The 21605-nt window shown below is 42.8% G+C and overlaps 1 protein-coding gene and 1 long non-coding RNA gene across 3 annotated transcripts in view; one reads left to right on the forward strand and one right to left on the reverse strand.

Moving 5' to 3' along the window:
• The window catches only part of lrmda (leucine rich melanocyte differentiation associated), a 165812-nt gene that overhangs the window by 103123 nt on the left and 41084 nt on the right, over positions 1-21605 (forward strand). For both annotated transcript variants that reach the window (XR_005100490.1, XM_037272480.1), the window contains exons 3-5: positions 351-477; positions 2579-2718; positions 5663-5789. Coding sequence is in view for 1 of the 2 variants with exons in the window: in XM_037272480.1 (XP_037128375.1) it covers positions 351-477; positions 2579-2718; positions 5663-5789 (394 nt within the window). In the remaining variant the exon portion in view is untranslated. The remainder of the gene's footprint in view (positions 1-350; positions 478-2578; positions 2719-5662; positions 5790-21605) is intronic.
• On the reverse strand, positions 11128-12962 carry LOC119135121. Its single transcript, XR_005100493.1, has 2 exons — positions 12891-12962; positions 11128-11322 (listed from the first exon to the last, which is right to left on the reverse strand). It is a non-coding gene; the product is annotated as an uncharacterized LOC119135121 (long non-coding RNA).

The following is a 21605-nucleotide window of genomic DNA, read 5'->3' on the forward strand; positions in this document are numbered from 1 at the left end:
TTTGTGTCTGGGGAGTGAAGGTGAACTGTGACAGAGTGATTTGTCTTGGGAATGGAGGGTTGGGGTCAGGCGAAACTGGGCGCCTCAAGGCACAAGACATTGACAAATTCATCCTGCCCGCCGCATTTCTGAAGCCTTTTGTTTTGAATCCTGGCTACTCACAAGTGACCCCCATCCCTCATCCTGCCAGCCTCTGAAGGATGCCTCGCCATGCCAGGGGGAGCTCAGCGCCACTAATTCTTGTCATTCACCCCCCTCTGCACTGACAGGCCTGGACATAAACTCTTTCAGCATGTGAAATATTTATCTCCGACCATAACCCGTCTTTTCCTCTGGCCTTATCGTTGCAGGTCCCTGGCAGGCCTCAAAACGTTCACTGAGCTGGAAGAGCTGGTCGTGGACAACAATCTGCTCGGGAATGACCTCCGGTTGCCCAGGTTACCTAACCTGCACACCTTGACGCTTAATAAGAACAAAATATCCTTTTGAGTAATTACTCGCTACCTTAATACCGCTGTAAAAAGAAATACAGGCGTCATCGTCGGCTCTCGGTTTTGTTGTCTTGAGGAAACACTTAATGGCTTTGCGGGGCGCCTGAGTGTGGAGGAGCTCCACGGAGGTGGTGTTTCTGAGCCACAGGGACCTCTAGTGGAGTCAGATTTCAAGTCAACAACAACTATCATAGAGAATAGGGTCAAAACGAGTCATGAAATAATCATTTGTTCATGATACGCACGTTTGTTTTTATAGCGGAAACACTTTGAAATGTATTCTACTTCAAATGAATGATTTGTGATTTTAGTTTTAGTACACTTTAGATTCACCAAGCACTGCTGCTTCAAATTTCCGTGATGTGTGATTTTTTATTTTTTTATTTTTTGGGGGTGAATCAATTAATATGTAGAATGTTTAACACATTTAGTTGATGATCACTGTGTCTCAGAAACCATTGGCACCATGAAGTGCTCTAAAGCAGACTCTTTTTTTCTTTTTTCTTTTCAGTGAGCGCTAGACATGTAACCAGTTTGAACAGGAATTTCAAAATGAATTTTACCCTTCATCCCCAAATTTTAGCTGACTGACTTGGCTTCTCCAAGAGGGTAAAAAAAAAAAGAATGAAGTCTAACATTCAAACAATAAAACTAGTTTTCTTTTCTCAAATGCAAGTAAATAACTATAATTTCATCCAGAAATAATAATATGCTTTTCTATGTTTTTAGTATCATTTAAAGTTTAAATCTGGAAAGTGTTATATTTAGAATTAAAATATCCCTCTTAACCAATACCAACACATTAAAGCTGATTTATGCTTTTCATATAGAGCCACTGTAACATAAACATCACTAATACATTTGGGAAGTATTTTAGCTATCACAGCATTTACATTTATCCACATGTGCACGTACACAACTCAAAAATCGGGTGGCAAACAACACGATAATTCAAGATAATTATACTGTAACGTCTGCAGGGAATGCGATGGGGGAGGATGGGGGCAACACGTCAAAAGCCACCCCAAATTGTACGCCGGTGCTGCTACTTAAATACATTACTGCCTTCTTAGTCATCTCGAATCCATTCTGTGTGGTCTTACATGTATGAGAATTCATTTTGGTTGTTGCTGTTTATAATTCATCTGACGCGCAAACTTGAAGCAACTTATTTAGTTTTGACATTCTACGTAACACACAACGATTAATTTTGTCAGTTTTGTGACACGAGTCGTTTATATTTTTAATCTCTCGACAGCGGTGTAGTGTAGTTCTTTGGGATGTGAACCCATTCATCCATTTTATACACTGCTTGCATTTAAAAAAAAAATAAAATAATAATAATAATTTTCTATTTTTTGCTTGAAGGTTGCGTTGCAAATGTACTCTGAGGAGTTAACATGGTAAAACGTGTTAACGAACGGGTTGGCCAAGGTGTCCTCTTTTCGCTCGCTTTCCTCAGACCCCACCGGAGGCTCGCCCTCTCACATACATTAACACACGTGCACACACTTCTAGAGTCAACATGAAAATATGTGGCGTCTGGGACTGTGCACCGACTTGGCTTGTGAAGTGGCGGGCACATGCTAATAGGCCAATTATGTACATCCTGTCGTGGCGCGCTGCCATTTTATAGCTCGAGCGCGCCATTAGCGGCGTTGTATTTTGACACTTTCGGGGCTCAATTTTCCAAGTGAATGTATTAGTGATGAATGTGCCTGCTTTAGGGGCTGTTTGTTTTTTTTTCTTCTCCACAATTGGCAAAAAGTTCTCCACGGTGCAGCTCTGGGAAGCACGGAGCGTTTGAACCGCAGGGCATCCATCATGTTGTCACTATTCTGCAGCCGGCCACCTAGGAAATGAAAGAGATGACGAGAAAAGCAGCCAAATTGTGTCACTGCTATACGCCAAAGCCTGCACCTTAAATTGGCCCTGCGTCGCACAAAGCTGGTGACTAGCTCCTTTGAGCGCCTCCGTACGTGTGACAGTGATGTGTTCATGGGCCGACGGGGCTGGGAACAGCGCTGTGGGTAGTAAATGCTAATGTAATTAACAGCGCTAGGTCCTTGACATCCGCCCTTTGACACCTGACTGATATTGAGGCCCTGCTGGAGCACTTGGCTGACGTGACCCCGTCGCTGGAGTACCTCAGCTTGCTGGGCAATGAGGCCTGCCCCAACCAGCTGGTCAGCCTGGATAAAGATGAGGATGACTATCAGAGATACAGGTCACTTCTGCAAACCTTTCTTATATAGCAGCGTTACTGTATGTCTCCATTCTGTAGATTTACTGGCGAATGCAGATCAAATGCTAAACTGAAAATGATGGTGTAGTCGTTCAAATAATTGGGCGCATAATGTGTCTGAATGTTTTTCATATCATTGAAGTTTCATTAAATATAAATGTTGATATGGAACAGCATTCTACTAAAATGAAATTTGATACAAGGTGTCGGTGTTGAAGCCTTTCATCATGAAAAATGTGGATGCTTAAATACAGGCGTAACCCCCCCCTGGGTGCAGGTATAATAAATTCAGACATAATGACAATAAATAATGTTTTATGACATGCGATGTACTTGCCTTTAGCATGTACTGTACACTCATTTACTTCTTTGGCTTCTGGCTGTGTTTCGTACACACAATCAAAAGGATGATACCCTCCCTTAACCATAATAGCGGTGGACCCGCCCAAACACTTCTTCACTCTTTAGTACATGTGTTTTAAGCTAACTTTACCATTCAGATTTATGTGTGGTGGTTTTTCCGCCTCAAAAATAATCATAATTCAAATACGTAGGTATAATAACACGTAATTTGCAAACATCTACAATCACATCTTGTACCGTGTTTCGATATATCCGTTTGAAGTGACTGGAAAATCAACAAACATAGGTGGGACATATAGGTGTGTTTTAATGATAATAATATTTCAACCCAGACAACTTAGCGCCTATGCTAGCGTGACTGTTCAGATTTGTGTGTGGTGCTGGTACAAGCCACCGCACCCCCAAAAAAAGTATTCCGACATATACACTTTGTGATGAGGTAGATTTGCTACATAAAAGACTGTCTTCATAGAGTATGTTTAAACATTGCGGGGAATATTTTGAACTTGTGTCCTGAATACCCCCAAATAACCTCAGAAGAACTTGGTCATGAAAGTTTTTTTATTTTATTTTTATAAAGCCACAAGACTATCTTGCAGCCATGTTACGCAGCTTTTTCTAAGTCACGTATTTGATGATGTCCTGTTCCCTCCAAACATTCCACAAGCAAACTGTAGATCCGACCACATCGTTCTAAAAGCTTTGTCACGCGGCCCCTCTCTACACTTTTGCAAAATGGATTTCATGTGTGACTACTCCCCACCACAAATGAGTGTTTACTAGCCTGCCTTAGCGCGGCAGTCGATGCATTAAACATCAAGCCGGGCCCCGAGCCATGCAATATGACCACCATTTGTCAGGGTCCTTTACGTGAAATGTGATAAAAGGCGAAAAGCATACTCTCTTTTGTCTGTTTTAGCCCTAAGTGCTTGTTTCTGACTCTCTGTTGCCTATTAATCATTTAGCACTCGTGCCTTTCTTGAATAATATTTCACCTCCCTTTTTGTCTCCCTTTCACTTTCCCTACCCTGCTCACTTTTCCGCCCCGCATGCTTATCTTACTGGTGAGGAAAGCCGCTCGCGTCTGAGTGACAGCGTCTACGCTCGTGTAATGTAATATTCATAATGTGTCACATAGTCAAACATCAATTTGAGCGTGATGCAGATTCCATGTCTGACAAGGTTAGGCTGTGTGCAGGTCATGACAGCATCGGGCCTTGGGCAATAAATAGCCAGGCCTGTGCCTCGGGAGCTCGTGGTCTCTCGAGTGGAGGTTCCTGGTGTGGTGCCTTCGTCCGCCAATTAGTGCCATGAGATTGAAAAGTACAATTCATCGCCGCGGTGGTCAGCGGGGTGGTTCAACCTTCTCCCCTTTATGACCGACCATGCACGTTCCAAGTAGCCATTTGTGGTACTGCACTTGCACGTTTGCTAGTTGCTGGTGTCACCTTTGGGATTCAGTATGATCATTGCTTATTTGGAATCAGTGAAACATCTAAATTAGTCTAAACTCTACATCTTATCAAAGTGAGGCTGGATCATTTCAATGGTGTATTTGGCCGCTGGATGTCTTATTGCATGAAACAGGTTTGTTAATAAGACACCACAAAAGTGTCGTCTCCAAACCTTTCCGACATTTAACAGACTCAAATCAGAGAGCGCGACAAAGGCCGATCGCTCCCGTCACAGTAGAGGAAATCCTTAAATCACTGCTGGCATTGCTTCCTTATGATTGAAACATGAACTTTTCTGTCCCACCTCATCCCGATCGCCATCATGTCACTCGGTGGCCGTACTCTGCGTCCTTCCCCACCTTCCACTTAGTTGCTGTGTCCTTTTTTGGCCCTGATACGCCACTTCCTTCTCTCTCTGCCAGGCTGTGAAAGGATATGTTGTCATCTATGTATTCCCACCATTATCTTTTGACGTTTCTCCCCCATCCCCCGCCCCCATGAAAGACGAAGTGTGTCTGAAAGCCGGGAGAGATGCTGTGATGCTGCCGGAATGACAGCTCTGGCAGACGGGCAAGCGTCTCCTTTCATGCTATTTATACGTCCGACTTCTTCTCATCACCTTTGAAGGTTCAAGGAAACATCATTAGCGTTAATTTGGCGGCGACGTTATATCGGAGTAAACACGTTGTTTGTGAATGTGTGTATTTTAGTAGGACTTGTTTTCAGTTTTGTACCACTCTTTCTACTATTCTTCTAATATGAAGTCATGCAATGAATGTAGTCAAATAAAAATACACTCTTTTAGTATTATTATTAATATTCATTACAATATGCCCTAACTATTTTTTTGTTATGGTTAAAAATAATTGCATGACTAAATTATTGTAAGACAAAAATAGTTTTAATCTCATTTTTATTGTAAAATGAAATGTTGGTGCCGATACAATATTCCTTCAAATATAATAGAAATATACACTATGTTTAGAATGTGTATATTTTGGAACTGTATGAACAACTTTTGGGTGAATGTTGGTCTTAATTCTTCCTAGTTTCTCATGAGGCAACACAGTTTAGGACTAACTGGATGTCCTTTTATTCCACCAACACAGGTATTTTGTTCTGCACAAGCTCCCGCAGCTGAAGTTTCTGGACACCAGGAAAGTTACCATTAAAGAAGTGACTGAGGCCCAAGCGAGAGGAGCATTCATGAAGGTGCTCAAGCCCAAGTCGGACACTGTGAGTTTGGACTATTTCCTGTATACCGTATTTTTTTAGACAATAAGCCGCACTTCAGATGCTTGAATTTTCTCACACATAATCAGTGTACCTTATAATCACGATGTCAAATTGAAGTTGAATGAAGTTTGACTCGTTTGCTGAACTGGTTTGTTTTTCCCTACTGTTCAGTAATGTGCCTTATCACCCAGTACGCCCTATATATAAGAAAAATCCCAAAACCGACCTGTTCATCAAGACCGTGCCTCATAGTCCAACAAATACAGTATTTGTTTTTTCGGCGTCCATTTTACATGACATTTCTCCTCCATTGTTTTGCAATCTTCTTTCCCCTTCCCTAAACACTTGACTGTCAGTGTCCGATTAGAGAGGTCTTCTTGACCGTGCCCTCACTTAGAGAGTGTGTATCTGTGTGTGCAATGTGTGTATGCGTGTGTGTGTAACTGAGTGTGACCAGAGGCTGACCTGATTCCGTATGCATGAGCCCAGATCAAAGACGACGGGCGGCTGTCCGGTCGTGCTTGTGTCGGCGAGCGTGACATGGCTGGCGATTGGAGTGACAGCTCACGTACACGCCGCTCACCATGGCTTAATTACCCCCCCCCCCCCCCCCCCCCCCCCTCCACACACACACACATTCTTGTTTTGGGCCACACAGACTAATTAGAGCCGTGGATAAAAGTGACTTCAAACCCCCTCTTTCACTCTTACTCGCCCTCTTCTGCCTCTTTGATAATGCAGTGCGAATGATCATGCCTCGCCTTGATTTGATCGCATGTAATTGTGAGGTCATGAAATATTTAGCTGCGCTTTGTCGTCTTAAGGTCTCAGGGGCTCTCTGCCGGTGAGCCCGGGAAGTAAAAAAAAAAAAATGGATCGGCGAATCAGAAGCAAGGAGGTTTCAAAGTGCACGGGGTAAGGGAAATGTTTTTCTTTCAGGCAGTCAGCGGGGACGGTGTCGTCTGTTGCCGTCACTACGCTTGCCTCTTGATATCTCATGAAACACAGAAATAATTTAACCTCCGTGTGGCGCGTTTGCGAGATGGAAGAAAGTGGAATGAAAACAGTGTTCATCCACTTTATATAAAGAGAAACCAGGGACCTCGACAGTGATTTTGGCAGCCTGGAGTCACTTTATGAGATTTTATTTACATAGCTTGTCAGCGCGGGAGAAATGTTTGGCTGGGAGACGAAAGCAGAGATAATTACTGATTCTAGATGACATGACGTGTGTGTCTTTGTGTCTTGGCGCCTTTGAACAAGCTGTATATGATTATTTATTCTTTATGCAAAGTAAAAGGTTACGGCTTTGATGAAGACGCATCGCCTTCCCACTGCACTCCCACTTTTTCCTTGCCGGGCCGGAATATATTTATATATTTTCAAAACTGTGTTCTCGCTGTTCCTCATTAGTCGAGCGTACGCCAAGCGTGCGGACGCGCGGCCCGTCTGGGCCGAGGGACGTGGGCGCAGCCTCACCGTTCGTCTTGAGCTAGATGAGATGTGATGTGTCAAATTTTTGCAGACTCCATGAGCACCTCCCGGCTCTCTTTGTCCACATCATCGGCGTGATTTGCCAGCTCGCCGACGGTGCTGACGACCAATTAACAACGAGCGAGCCGGGAAGCGGCCTGCGACGAGGGCATAATTAGATACTTGTTTGCTTTTGCGCCTCTCCAAGCCGGATGCTTCTCATAGCCGTGCACCGTGTGTGCAATTTGCCTCATTACAGAGGATGGTAATTAGCTGTCTGGATTGCATTAAGTGGTGCGAGTGTTGAGAGAAATACTGTACACCAGCAGCACTGATGTGACTTAAAAGGTTTGTCCGTGCAAGGAGGAGCTGATGGCACTTGGTTGTTTACTTGTAAACAAGTGCCCTCTCCTCCTCGTCTGAGGGCCTTCTAATTTAGCTACAAACTTGTCTGTATGTGACTGTGCATACTTTTCACAACTTAGATGAAGGCGGATTTACGGGATGTGACAGAAACTGCTGTGAATGTATTGCTCTAAGATCTTGCATACAGACATACTGGTTAGGTGGTATGTTGGTTGGTTGGTTGGTTGGTTGGTTGGTTGGTTGGTTGGTTGGTTGGTTGGTTGGTTGGTTGGTTATAATTTGGTCGGTTGGTTATAATTTGGTCGGTTGGTTATAATGCATCCTTACAAACTACAACTATAATATTTTTATATGTATTTAATTTCGCAGGCCTACCTAATGTTTTGTACAGTATAAATTAAAACATCAACTCGCACAACCCAGCTGGTTCAAGACTCAATGCAGATGCCTTTTTCTTTTCAGTGGTTTCCAGTCACAGAACTTTTTCGAGATCCAGTAAATCATGTTGGCTTGGATTGTGGCCAGAATTTGAACTCCTCTTCTTTTTACAAGTAACACTGTGGCATTTGGCGTTGAGTGGAACCGCATGCTAATGAAAAAGTTTGCTTGTCACGGTGTAATTTTACAGTGTACTGCGCTTGCAGTGGAACTGATGAGTAAAGCAAACATTGTAATTCTTCTCAATTTAATTCCGTTTTTCCGCTCACAAGCCAATGAGCAGGTTAGCGTGTTATTCATTGCAATGTTCGCACAGTAAATTACATTTTTTTGCATACTCAGTAAGTATTTGATTTCTCAGATCAGCAACAACAGTATATATTGATCTTTTAGAAAAAGTCTGAACAATACCCTTTTTAATTATAATTGCTTTAAATGACGTTGGGGTGTGTTGTATTGCCCTTCTGAAAGAAAATGAGAAGTAAGGTTTCTATAAAAGCAAAACAAAACAATGCTCATGTAAACAAAGAAAAGACCTATAGAGGACAATTGAAGTGTTTTCCAAAAACCACAACATTAAGCTGACTCAGGCTGGAAAAGCCTTGAGCTATATTTTGGGAAATTGGGCGTGTTGGAATGCCATAATGTGATAATTCCAGATGAGGTCTTAGAGGTCATGGCGATAAACCACATGGAGCTCTTTGGACTCTGCTTTCGGAAAATACGTGTGTTGCTTTTTGGCTCCATTCCTCCAACCTCACTTCGCCCGGGGCGCGCTTGCTTGCGACCAGCAGTGTCTGCTCAAACACGGACTTTGCATTCTGCTTTCAGAACCCACAAAAAAAAAAACACCAGTTAAAAAATAATGCACGGCATACTAAACTAGAACATTGACTCCTGACTTAATGTTTCCCTGAGTAAAATAAGGTCAGAGACAACTCAGGGATAACGTCAGCGCGTTTCAAACTCTCCTCGGACGTCCCTTCAAATTTCCCCGACTTGATTTCCTAGTATGAACACACATTTTTCCTCCTGACATCCGTCTTCTGCGTATAATGTAAAACAGACTTTGCGGGTGGTTTGAGCCAGCGCCCGGGTCCCACGAGGCATGGCGCGCACAGGGTAACGCTTCTTCACGGGAATCGACATTGACAGAGCCAGGAAAGTCCTCAAAGTAGATCTTTTCATTTCTCCCCCCCCCCACTACTATAGACACTAACTTGTTTTACAGCAGACAGCAGCTCATATTAAGTTTGAATGAAAGGAAGTCCGTCCAAATTTACAATTGACTGCTCGGTTGTAGACTCATAATTGTGCATTATGGGATACATGATTGTGGGTTATTTCGCAATGCAGCTTGGGGGCGCATTTTGGTCTGAGTTGGCAGTGTGGCTTCTTTTTTCAAATCGCTGTAAAACGTAGTTGTCACATCCAGCTCTGCTACTCAAGAGTTATGACTTCTCCAAAGTTCTCAAACATAACAAACGGCCTGTAATATGGTGCTTTGTGAATGTGCCTCTGGTGCCTTTACTAAATCATTGTCCTGAACAAATGTGTCCTCAGGGAGAGAATATGCTTCTCAGGAAATACAGTGTAACCCAAAGGATGCTCGTAGAGGCCAGCTTATTTGCTCTCCGATTTTAGCCGTGCACCGTGGCGAGTCTTTACAGACGCCTGATTTGTTACCATCCTTATTTAATGATATTCCCAACCAGGATGTGCACGGTAGATTGAGAAAAGACAGAGCTGTAGTCTCAGCTATGTCCGTAATGTTTCTGTCAACAATGTTAGCTTGTATAGTCTCAAGAGCGTCAGGAAATGAAGGCAAAATTAATCTTACTTCTTGGAAAGTATGATCAGAGCAATGTTAAATCTGGACACATGTGGTTGCTGTCTAAATGAGCTGCAGTAGAAATAAGAACTTAAAACAAACACTAAGACAGCAAAAAATGTTGTAAAAGAAACAGGCTATGCTAGAAGTTACAAAAGTAAACAGTTGGATAAGGAACTGATAAGTAATATTAGACTTGACCGTACACATCTTTGCACAGCTACAGAGACGGATGGAGTAGGATTAGTTTGTTGGAATTTTCCTCCTAATCTTTTTGTTAACTGCTTTTATTTTGCTTTATGGTGATTTATTTTAATATTATGAGAAAGTTAACTGGTCACTATGATTTTAATCTTTATTTTGTGGAATTATTGGAAGCTATTTACAGACATTATTGGCTATGCTAAAATGGAAGTTCCCCAGACTAACAAAATTAGCATTGCAGTAGGTCCCCATAGATTATGTAAAATATTCTATTGTAGCAAGACTAACTTTTATTTTCAGTTTATCTCACTGACATGGAAAAAAACCCCAAACATAGTAATTCAAATAAATTGTTTTCCCCCAATTATTGTCCCCCCCCCACTTGCTCATCTTCCTTTACACTCTTTTCCCAGTTTACAGTGTTTCATAATGTCTTTTAATGACGTCACATTTCATAGCAGCACATCTGCGTATAATTGCTTTGATTCTCCCCTTGCTTGAACTTGCGCTGTCCAAACTTGTCTGTCGGTATGAACCGATGAAGCTTTCTGGGATCAGAGGTGAAACCTCTTCTAAGACAAGCGGGACAGTCCAGTTGCGATCGATTGAATTCCCTGATGGAAATGTTCACCGGCAATCACTTGGACAGATTTAGTTTGTTGCGTGGTTGAACTTGATAAATCCAAGCAATCTTTGCAGTGTTCGTTCTCTCGGGTGTGCGCCTTTGAATTGTTTCATAACTTCTCCCATAAAGTCAATGTTTGGACCAGCTCGGCAGGAGGTCACAGCGGGGTCACAGGCAAGGAAAACAACAGCAATTAGAGGGAGTGACTCACACAGTCCACATAAATCATCGGCGCACATGTATAATAAACACTCAGTAAAACTTTTTAAAGCACAATTAATTTGAAGTAATAGCGCCCAGATTGATTTATGGCTCCTCTTCAAAGGCTGCAGACGCGGGGTTGCATGACCCGGCGTGTCACGAGCAACTCCCCGCCAGCGAAAATGATAGATGAACTATTCCTTTTTGGCTCAGCTCAGAGCAGGAAAACAAACAAGCCTTCCGAAGGACTTTGAGGAGACGTTGAAGTGGCTGCATTGCATTAAGTGATTTTCCTCTCCTTCTGCTGACATCCACTTTGAAGAGGAAACGCCTCTGTGGTGAAGTATCTGCTGTTGTGATGTCTCTCATGTGTTGTGGTCCACTCCGAAGCTTGTCTGAAAACAGGCCAAGGTTGTCCGCTAATTATGAAACATTCCCCCTCGTTTTCAAAAATTTAATAGCCATCCCAAACTCGTCTGATGACATGATTTATTTTTCTAATATGAAAAATGGAAGGTTAGTTAAGTGTTGTATCTGTTTAATGTTGAGATTGGCAAAGCCTTTGCTTTGTTTTCTCTCTGCAGGGAGAAACTCTGCTGACGTCAAAGAAAAGTGCAAGAAAACATTTGCGTGGAAATGAACGCACTAGTAAAAAAAAGCTGAGAGACCTTGTGATTAAAAAAAAAAAATAATAATAAATAAATTCAAAGATTGATGATCATTGAGAATTTTACTGTGCATGTAATTTGATCAGGTGGAATGTTATGTAAGATATCATTTTGAGGCAGCGGAGGTAAAATTAGTTTGACTACTTGGAACATTAGGCAACAGGTAACATTAGTTTGCTGCCCGGGTGGAAATTCAAATAATGTACGAGAGACAACAAGAGAGCAGTATTTTTCCAAAGTAGTGTGGAGTAGTTTTTGCAGCGGTTCATTTCCACTGGAGCACAACTCCACCTTTTGGGCTGCAGTTTGACATCTCTTCCATGACGCCTCTATTCTCTATCAGCTATTAAATTCCACAGCGTGCCAACGTGTTCGCCTATCAGCCTGATCAGAGCTAATCCACCCCGATGGTCTCCTCGGTGACAGAAAGATGCTGCTCGTCTAATGAGAGACAGCTGGCTTTAATGTTTGTGTCGCTCCTTCGCCACGTTGCTAAGCATTAAACCAAAACTTTCCATCAATTGCCATCTTCTCTGATGATGTTGACGTTAATCAGCTCAGCGCTCGCTCTACTTTGAACTCGACTGTCATGAACACCCTCCCATGGCAGCTTTGCTTTAGATTCTTATCAGATAATTCAAGTAAAGCTCTTGTTGTTGTTTATAGAATCCAGATGCCGCTGTGCTATTTACTAGTTAGCACTTAGTCTCCCGTATTTAGGGATTCATGATCCCGATAAACTACCATTCAGCATGAAATTCAACAAATCCGAAAGACTGGTCAATGGTAAGTTGATTCATTTGTGTTGCCCCCACAATAGCAAAGATTTTCCACTTCAGTTGATGCCAGTTTTTGTCTGCTGCTCATAAATGATGTCAGAGTCTTTCAGCAACTTTTACGGCGTCCATCACAAAGTCTCTGGGCTAAAAGTTTGTGCTTCCACAGGCCGTCTTTGTGGTTTAGGGAGCTTGTCACACATGTCAAACACTGGCTAGAAAGTGAGAAAAAGGGATATTGTTTCCAGCCACTTGGATTCTTTTCTCCCTGACATCTGCCACTCCGCCGAAATGATAAATTCTTGCCTCATTAGGCGTGGGTGTGGGATTACAGGCTGACGACACATTAATCACTGGGCTGGGTGGCAGGCGCCCGGCTCCGGCTACAGCATTGTTAACCAAACTTTTCTAATGTGTCACTCTCCTCCCTGACATACCATAATCAATCATCCTGATTGACAGAGCTGATAGATTACACTATTTATGCTTTGTGTAATGAAAGCTAGCGTTTCCACCTACTGTCATTTTGGAGTCGATGATAGGCTGCGGCGTCCGGCTGAATGGGGGCAAGTGCAAAAAGAGAAAGAAAAGCTTTGTGGACTTTGAAAGAGACAAGAGTGGCAAAAGCAGGGGGGTGGTGTTAGGACACCGCTGGTCTGCATTGTGTTTCGTGTGCGGTGAAGCCGGTTGTCACGTCAACACCGCGCTATTGTCATCTTTCCCAGCGATCACTGGCAGGTAAAATTTGGCTTTGTGTGTCACGGCATCATGTTTCCCCTGTGACCTTGTCGCTGAGGTGAGGTTTTGTTCCACGGACCACTTTTGTGACAGAGTGTGAAAGATTTACACATGTATAACAAGTAAATGACAGAACGCTATATACTGTATGTGCATCATGGGAGTTTCTCGAGCACATCGCTCGACAACAACGGCCCACCTCCGGCTGTGCGTTCCTTTGCATGGGAACCCGTGGATGAAATGTCACACTGCGTGATAAGGTTGTCGTTCCCCTTTGTTCATTTTTAGACGTATGTATGTCTTCGTCTGGAATTAGAGATGATCTTGGAGGCGAGAGCTTGAATGAGAGGCTGCCAAGCATGCGGGACATGAACCAAAACAAAAACACTTTGTCATGTTTTGACAGCAAGTCTATCTGAAACTACGGTTATAAGGCCGTGTTGTCGAGAAATTAGTGAACGAGAGCGTATTACGGAGAGCTGGGTAATTTAGCCCGCCTCGAAGATGCTGTCGCAGGTAGCTCGCGGGAGGCCGCATCCCCGACCTGACATTGCGGCGTGTATAATGCAAAATGTGGTGACACGCTCAATAGGTTCTGTCAGGTGCAGGATTGAATTCTCTGCCTACTGCGTCTCAGTTTGGAGCACGCTGGTCAATTATTTCTGAAGCTGTCAGCGCGTGGGAAGACACTGTTATTTAGTACGTGTTAACTTGGCATCATTAAGACGCTCGGCTGACAGAGAATAGCGCACCTGAATGTTATTTATTTAGATTCGCCGACAGGGGTAACCTTCATAGGCGTTGACCTCTCCCTGTTTTGCGTTTTGTGAGAACTCCCCCCCACGGTCCATTAACAAGAGAAGCTGTCGAGACAGCGGGGAATCAAATGGACAAGAGTCGTCTAATCTGGCACGGTAATGTGCAAGAGGAGCCATTTGTTTGGACAGATTGCTTTGACTGCTCTGCGCTGGAGAGAAATGTCAAATTACCATAGATCTATGCCTTTGTCCTTAGAGTTTGTTTCATTCTGTCTTCTGCAGTACTAACAAGCAAACTCTAAGAGAATCAGGATGAAAGATTTTAAACGCTTCTTACATATCCAGAAGCTGTAGTCAGAAGACATCTAGGGCAGACGGGCATTGGTAATTTAGTAGCTTTCTTGATTGACTGATGGGCAGTTCATGGTGTAGTCAACTGCAATATTGCCCCTGTGATGACCCTGACAGGATAAGCAGTATAGAAAATGGAAAGGTGGGTGTGTGGATGAATCAATAGAGAGAAAAACATGGCGCTGCAGATTCATGTTGGAATTCTATTTGAAAGAGGCCTAAGTCTGATCTAAGAATATCTCCAGAATATTGACCCGAAAATTGGAATTTGCTCCAGCCTTTCAAAACAAAAGTGCTCTTGACAAGATGCATTACTCACTGGGAACCCAAACTTGTACCAAAATATCATCCACAGGTTGTTGGAGTTGGAGGTTCAAGACCATCTTGGCGGTGTTGTGGATGTCTCCAGCAACTAAATTAGCAAGCAAAATAGTGGTTAGCTCATCTGCCTCAAATTTCTGACCTGGTCTGGTTTATAACTCAGCATTGACCTTCCTCTGTGAAGTTGACATTTTTCTCAATACTACTGGCTTCATCCTGCATGTTCGGCTAATTGAAGACTGTGCCTTTTAAAGGAGCCAATTGTTGTCTACGTGTGCCTTCCTGGCGACTGGTCCAGGGTGCACCCTTCTTCTCACCCAAAGTTACCTGGGATAGGATCTAGCTAAATCAACCCCATTAGCTTTAAGATACTGTAGGCCCTCCCAGAGTAAGATGCTTCTGATGGCAAGAAGAAAATGGTCCTCCTGAAACAGCACCTGCAAGCAACCGTAAATGTGATGAACGTGAAACCTGATCGCTTGAAGCCACAGCGTGACCTCCAGTGCGGCAGGATTAGGTGATTGGGATGTGACAGCTGCTGTAACAACATCTCTCCATTTATCTCTTCCCGCTCTCTATGTGTCATTCTTTCTCCTTGCTTCTGTCTGACTGTCTCTTTCCTCTCAACAAGTCCGACTTCTGTATAATTAATGTCCCCGAGGGCGATCGGTGGGTCAGGCGAAGGGGGTATGTGGTGTTGACACAGGTAGACTTGACACCTCCTCATGCGGGCGATAGCTAAGGAGAAAACAATGATGAGCATGCTGAGGTTGGAGGCAAAGATGAGAAGAATACTTAGAGTTGAAGGAAGTCAGCGACCTTTCCAGTGCAGAGACAAGAAGGATGTTACCGTGCTGGATTAACCAGTCAAATGTACTCCATTATGGGTTTAACCTGTCACAAGTGTCACATGTGAGTGACGGAAGGATAAAGCTTCAATGATGGCCGCATGACAGGCCCCGGGAATTGACTTTGTGGTATTAGTTGAACCTTTACCGTGCAAAAATGCAATACATGTGATTCCTGAGATGTCGAACACAAAGAGGCATAGTTACAGTGAGATAAGGATCAAGGCAGGATTTCTGGTAGCAAGTGAGGACCAATGTCAGAAGATCTTGTTCTCTCATGTGTATTGATCAAAATGTTTATGTGGACTTCTCTTATTATTATTTTTTTTATTTCATATCTTTTTTTCTGTACCACAACATCGATTTTTTTTGGCCATACGTTCAAAACAGCCACGAGGGGTTTCAATAAAAACATCACAGTTTAAACTGGTTTTATTCTACCTAACCTGGATCACTAGTTTCAAAATAAACTTCCTGTAGCCTATCAGGGCTTCTATGTAAATAGCCAATTTCAAACTTTCTTCCTGGTATTTTCTCGTTCAGAGTTCTGTCAAAATAAATCAAACACATATTGATGCAACGCAATGTGTTTTCTCAATATTAGGTTGAATTCAGTGCAGTATGTCGTCTTGAATGTGTGGTCACTTCCTGTGTTGTGCTGTTCTTTTCAATTCATCTTTTCCTCCCTCTACAGCCTACGCTTGTATATCTTCACATAATATGCGGACTGTCCCCCAGTTGGTGTTTCACAAACAATTTGAGCCCCTTTTCCCAGCCATCCCTGGCTGAATAGCCACTCATCCTTGTTTTCTCCTGGTAAAGAGGCATTTTTCTTTCCCTCTCAACTTCTGAATAGAGACAGCAGAGAATGAGGGAAACCGCGTGATGAGCGGGGGTCGATGGGAGAATGGCGCTTGGGCTAAAGAGGAAATTAAGCCGAAACAGAGGAGGACAGAGGGACATTCTTGTTGAGCGGCGGACGCGTTCAGAAGAGCGAGGGCTGCCAAGGGTGTAGTCGAGGTCATTGGCGGGGCAGAAGGTTCAAGTGACACTCAAACAGCATTCTTCTTTCATTCACTGGGGCGTTGGAAAGGACTGTGAAAGGTTGGCAGAGGCCTGTAGGGCACATGCGGGCAGTGAAGTGGGCAGAGACATTCAAATGAATTCCTTCGTGTGAGCGGTCGCAGTGATCAGTCTATTTAAAAAAAAAAAAAAGAGCTTTTACTGTCAAATTGTTTGCAACTTAAAGTGGCTATCAAAGGAGTTACTCTAACCCCGGACAATTTCATTTTGATGCTATTTGCAGTTGGCTTTAACTTACATGCTGACAGATTTGTCTTCCCAGAATAAGTCTGACTTCTTTGCACGCTTGTAAAAATGACGGAGAGCCACCGAGGTGTGCAGGTCTGTAATAAGACATCCTGCAATGTGAGTCACGATTAGCAAGACATATTCCGTTTCAAGGAAAACTTCTCCGGGCCACGCGGAACAAAGGTTTGTCATTTCATTGGAAACTCAAGACGACAAAATAATCTTCTGTGGTGGTGGGTGGCACAGCAAAGACATCCTGACAGACAATTGATCTCATATTTTCTTTAATATTGCTTTTCTATTCTCTTTTTGCGCGCTTTTAACAAACAAATCCCAAAGGTACGGAAAACGTGCACCTTGCAACACCAACCCATTGTCTCATTCTGTACAAATGATTCATCTCGGTTAATTCGACCACCCGTGGCTTAGACATTTAAGATGCTATAATAATAAGCATCCCAAGGGATGCGTAAGGCCGATTGGTGGCGACAATAACTCACTCAGTTCTTGGGAGCTAAACCCCTTCCCTAGTAAGGGACCTTTCGTGCCAGCAATGATTCAGAATGTGATAATAAATGTGGTAGCATGTTTTGGTCAAATATCTCTGGAGAGGTTTTCAAGACCATCAAGTGAATCAACACCATCACTGACCGATAAATAATCAGTGATCAAGCTCGGACGTGCTTGCAGTCCAGCAGTTCAGAAAGTAGAAGACAACTAGAGTGACAATCCTTTCATGAGATCTACCCTTGTCATCATCTTCCTCTCAACCATCTTCTCTTCAAGTGTCCTCTGTGATGCATGCTGTTCTCTCCTGGCACCCGTCTGCCTATTTCTTGTGGCTCACCGTCCCGTCTTCTTCGCAGTGGGGTGGAAGTGTTTGTGGATGTTTGTTCTGGCGGGGAGGGAGGAATACCCCGGCCACCTCTTGTCTTTCAGCTCATCACACAGAACATGACAGGCTTCCTTCTCTTTGGTGCGGGAGATCTTTCTCACGCGCCCACGGGGAGTCAACGTTTTCGTCTTCTGTCTCATTTTCTTGAACTTCAGGTGGAGACAGAAGATCAATATTGTGTTCGTAAGCGGACACTACCTTGCGCTTCAGTGTTGTTGTTTGAAGTCAGTTAATATTGGCTCGTCAGTTCTAAAAGGAATATTTTTTTTTGTTTCACGTATTTTTGCTCTTGTTTGTAGGAACATTTTGAATCTTGAATGTGCATGTTTAGGAGTTCCATGGGTTACCAGGTTACAAATGAATGAACTAATATTTCTTTTACAACCAACTTCTGGTTACGAGACAGCCAATTTTTCTCTGATATTGTGCGGTTTTGCTCGGACCTTGAAATTTTAGGCAATAACAAAAAATAAAACATATATTGAAAGATCATTGTTTATTTTTTTGGAGGATTGTCAATACCAATTTTCATAGTGGGCGGGCCTTTTTCTGACTGCCTGTCAGTCTATTCCCAAAATCTAAAATGTAGCCTTTTTGATTTTTGTGCATCTGCATACTAAAGTAGCCTGACTAAAATGTTCAGTACGCACCCCCATTATCTTTTTTCCTAATGTATGCAACTTTCTTCTGTTTTTAGCAGCCTGGGAGCTGCGACTGAATCAGCTGTTTACACAGTCAAATAATGACACACTCGACTCCGACGTGTACGAGAGCCGCCTTGCATAGCGGCAAACACATTTTTTTTTGCCCAGAAAAGCCTCACTCTCCTAAAGAGAGGGCCGTGCCTTCGGGGGCCACGTCAGTTACCTGCTGACACACAGGCTCGTGATTGATGACATGCCGGCGGCGCTCGAGTAGACTTTGTCAGCCGCTCATAATTTATACATCTTATCTCAATCACAAGAAAAGACGGCGTGCAGCGGTAGATGAAAACGCCAGGGTTGTTTAGGAAGCCGCAAGTTGCTAGATGCTAGCTGCGACACTATGCGTCAGCTCCCTCACCTGATCCTTCCCTGTCCAAAGCAAGTCCAGTCTGTCAGTCAGATGCTCTCTCTCTCACGTTACCCTTTTTGTGTCTCCATTTCACCATTGTAGTGATTCCCTTTCTGTGCTCTTCCTCTCATGTCACCTTATCTGCTAGCACGTACTTGATGCAAGTGCAGAGCGATGTCAGGGTAGAGGTCGACCTTGAATTTCAGAATAGTTAACTCCAAGGAGTGTGGAAAAGTAATAATGTGATTCCAAGGGTGGCCAAAACAGCAAAAAGCTTTTTTAATCTATCTATCTATCTATCTATCTATCTATCTATCTATCTATCTATCTATCTATCTATCTATCTATCTATCTATCTATCTATCTATCTATCTATCTATCTATCTATCTATCTATCTATCTATCTATCTATCTATCTATTTATTATTTACACTCGGGTTAGAGTTCCACATAGCAATGACTGGACATTCTGACTGCTTTTTGTTCACTGCTCATGCAGTCGACCTTAATGTCAATCGTTACAGCAAGAAAAGCAAATTTTTTTCAATTGCAATTATGATTGTTAGGTAGCTTAGATAGAAGAACTTCATTTGCCACATTTTGATTGCATTTGCAATACTGTTATTTACATCCAAGGTTATTAAAAAACTTCCTTATGATAAAACTTTTTAGTCCAACCCACAGTAAAGTTTAGAGTTCATTAACAGTGTAACTTACCAAACATCAATATGTTGTTTGTAAGTTCAGTTTCAGTTCACGTTAGTGAACAAAGAACAATCCCAGCAATCCCCCATTGTGCTTGTATGTCGTAAATAAACTAGACTTCCAAGATTTAATATTGCCTCTCTGAATTTAAAAATAAAGTTGAGCAACCCTCAGAACTCCACCTTACTCCCATGTAATTGTCTTTTAGCAAGCTTTGTTCTCTCAAATTGTGCTCAAATGTTTTAACGTGCCAAGTTAGCGGCAGTAGCAACAAAACAACTTTGATTTGGTAACCCTTACCCACTATTGATCTTGCCTGCTAGATAAAAGAGTGCTCCCTCTTGAAATCATGCATTTTTCATAGCGCTATCAATGGCCGCCTTTACATTTGGCATCCCACTTGGCTTAAAGCTATACTCACACATGCTGTCTGGTTTGCTCTATTGATTCTTGAGGGTTTGCTTGCTTGTATACTGGAGATGTCAGTCCCTTGGTATCATTTTACTGCCTTTGATCAGCCTGATTGCTGTAAACAGCCTCAAAGAATGAGGCTGTTCGTGTGTTTCGGTGGAGACAAGGATTCGGGCTTTGTGTTAACAAAAAAAAATATATATATACAAACGTTGTCGTTGTTTTTCAGATGAGCACATGTACATAACATGGAATATTATCTTTCTCTCTGAAAAGCGTTTGGCATTGATGCTTGTCAAGTGTTAACCAACACTTTGGGCCAAGGACAGACAAATGAGAGACTCCTTCTCTCTAATAGAACCTCAACATGTGAAAAATATAGTGCGGGAGGCAGGAAGAACTCCTCAAAGATGTGACCATCAGCATCCCAGTTGGGTGGCTTGGCAGCTTCCATCCTGCCATGGTGTAATTGGAGAGAAAACATATATGGGAGTAAATAACCCCCTGTCAGGGACATTAAAAGGAGATGTTGTGACAACTAAGAGCCTTGCCTGCTGAGGACGGCAAAGTGCAGGGGCGAAGAAGAATAAGACCCATCAACCAGAAAGGGAAAAAAACACGCCCGGAAAAAACGTGAGTCCAAATATTCAAGGTAATTGTTGACCGGTGGCGGAATAGAGTGGCCCTGTTTGTTTGTCAAAGTTTGCTTTGAGTGGAGGAAAAAATAAAGATGTCTCAACTATTGTCACTGCTGTTTTCCACTGCTATTGCTTTTGCTATTTAATGTCTGCTTCCAAGCGTATAATTTCAAAATAGTAAAGCTAACATTAACGTGATGAAAAAGAGGGCTGAATATGTTTCTGTCAAAACTCAGACTGCAATAAGCATGCTCATAAGAAGATGAGATGTTTCCCGTTAGCGTGCTCTCTGACTTTGATTTACTGAGATCATTTCATATTGTGACTTATGGGCAAATAATTGACTGATAGATTGATTGATTGATTGATTGGTTGATTGGTTGGTTGGTTGGATGGATGGATGGATGGATGGATGGATGGATGGATGGATGGATGGAGGGAGGGAGGGAGGGACGATAGATTTATTGATTGGGTTCACTTGGTCAATGGCGTGCTTGTTGATTAATCAATAATAGGTGAACCAAAAATAATTGGTTTGCTTTGCCTTAATAAGTAAAATAACTTGAAAGTGAAGCTTTCAGCTTCCACCGAATTTATACTTTTTACTTCATCAAAGCCTAAATATTGACTATGATTGACTATTTTTTAGTTATTGATTGTACGTCCATCCTTTTTTTTTCCATTGTAATATCAAATGACTGGAACATGCATTGTGGTATAAATTGTGGTCGTCTATTACTTTTTGTATGACCTATCCCCCAATCATCTACACAACAGTGTGATGACCCTGCTGACCTTGCCATTCAAGTGAAAGTGTCAAAATGTTAATTTGCAACACATCACTCCAAGGTTAAATAAAGTCTTCACAAGCTGTCGGTCAAAATTCCATAATTTATTTAGTTGGCATGTTCCCACCCAGCTTCACGGACGGGGGCTTGTCTTGTTGCATTTTGTTGACTTTTTCGGTGTGCAGGCAGCCTTTGTTTCAAAGGCAAGATTGCCGCTTTCGCTTGGTGGCCCTTGCTCATTAATCATCAGTCAGACTATTTAGACTGCAGCCGCCAAAGCCACCACCTCGTCTTGCCGTTGGCTTTTGTCGCCGTGGCACCGCGCTTTGTGGTGAGAGGACGCCTAATTATTAACTGTTACGATGACAGCCGGGGCTGTTGCGACAACACGGCTGCCTGACAATCGGTGGCCTGCAG

The sequence above is a fragment of the Syngnathus acus genome, chromosome 15 (assembly GCF_901709675.1).
Source record: "Syngnathus acus chromosome 15, fSynAcu1.2, whole genome shotgun sequence".
Lineage (NCBI taxonomy): Eukaryota > Metazoa > Chordata > Actinopteri > Syngnathiformes > Syngnathidae > Syngnathus > Syngnathus acus.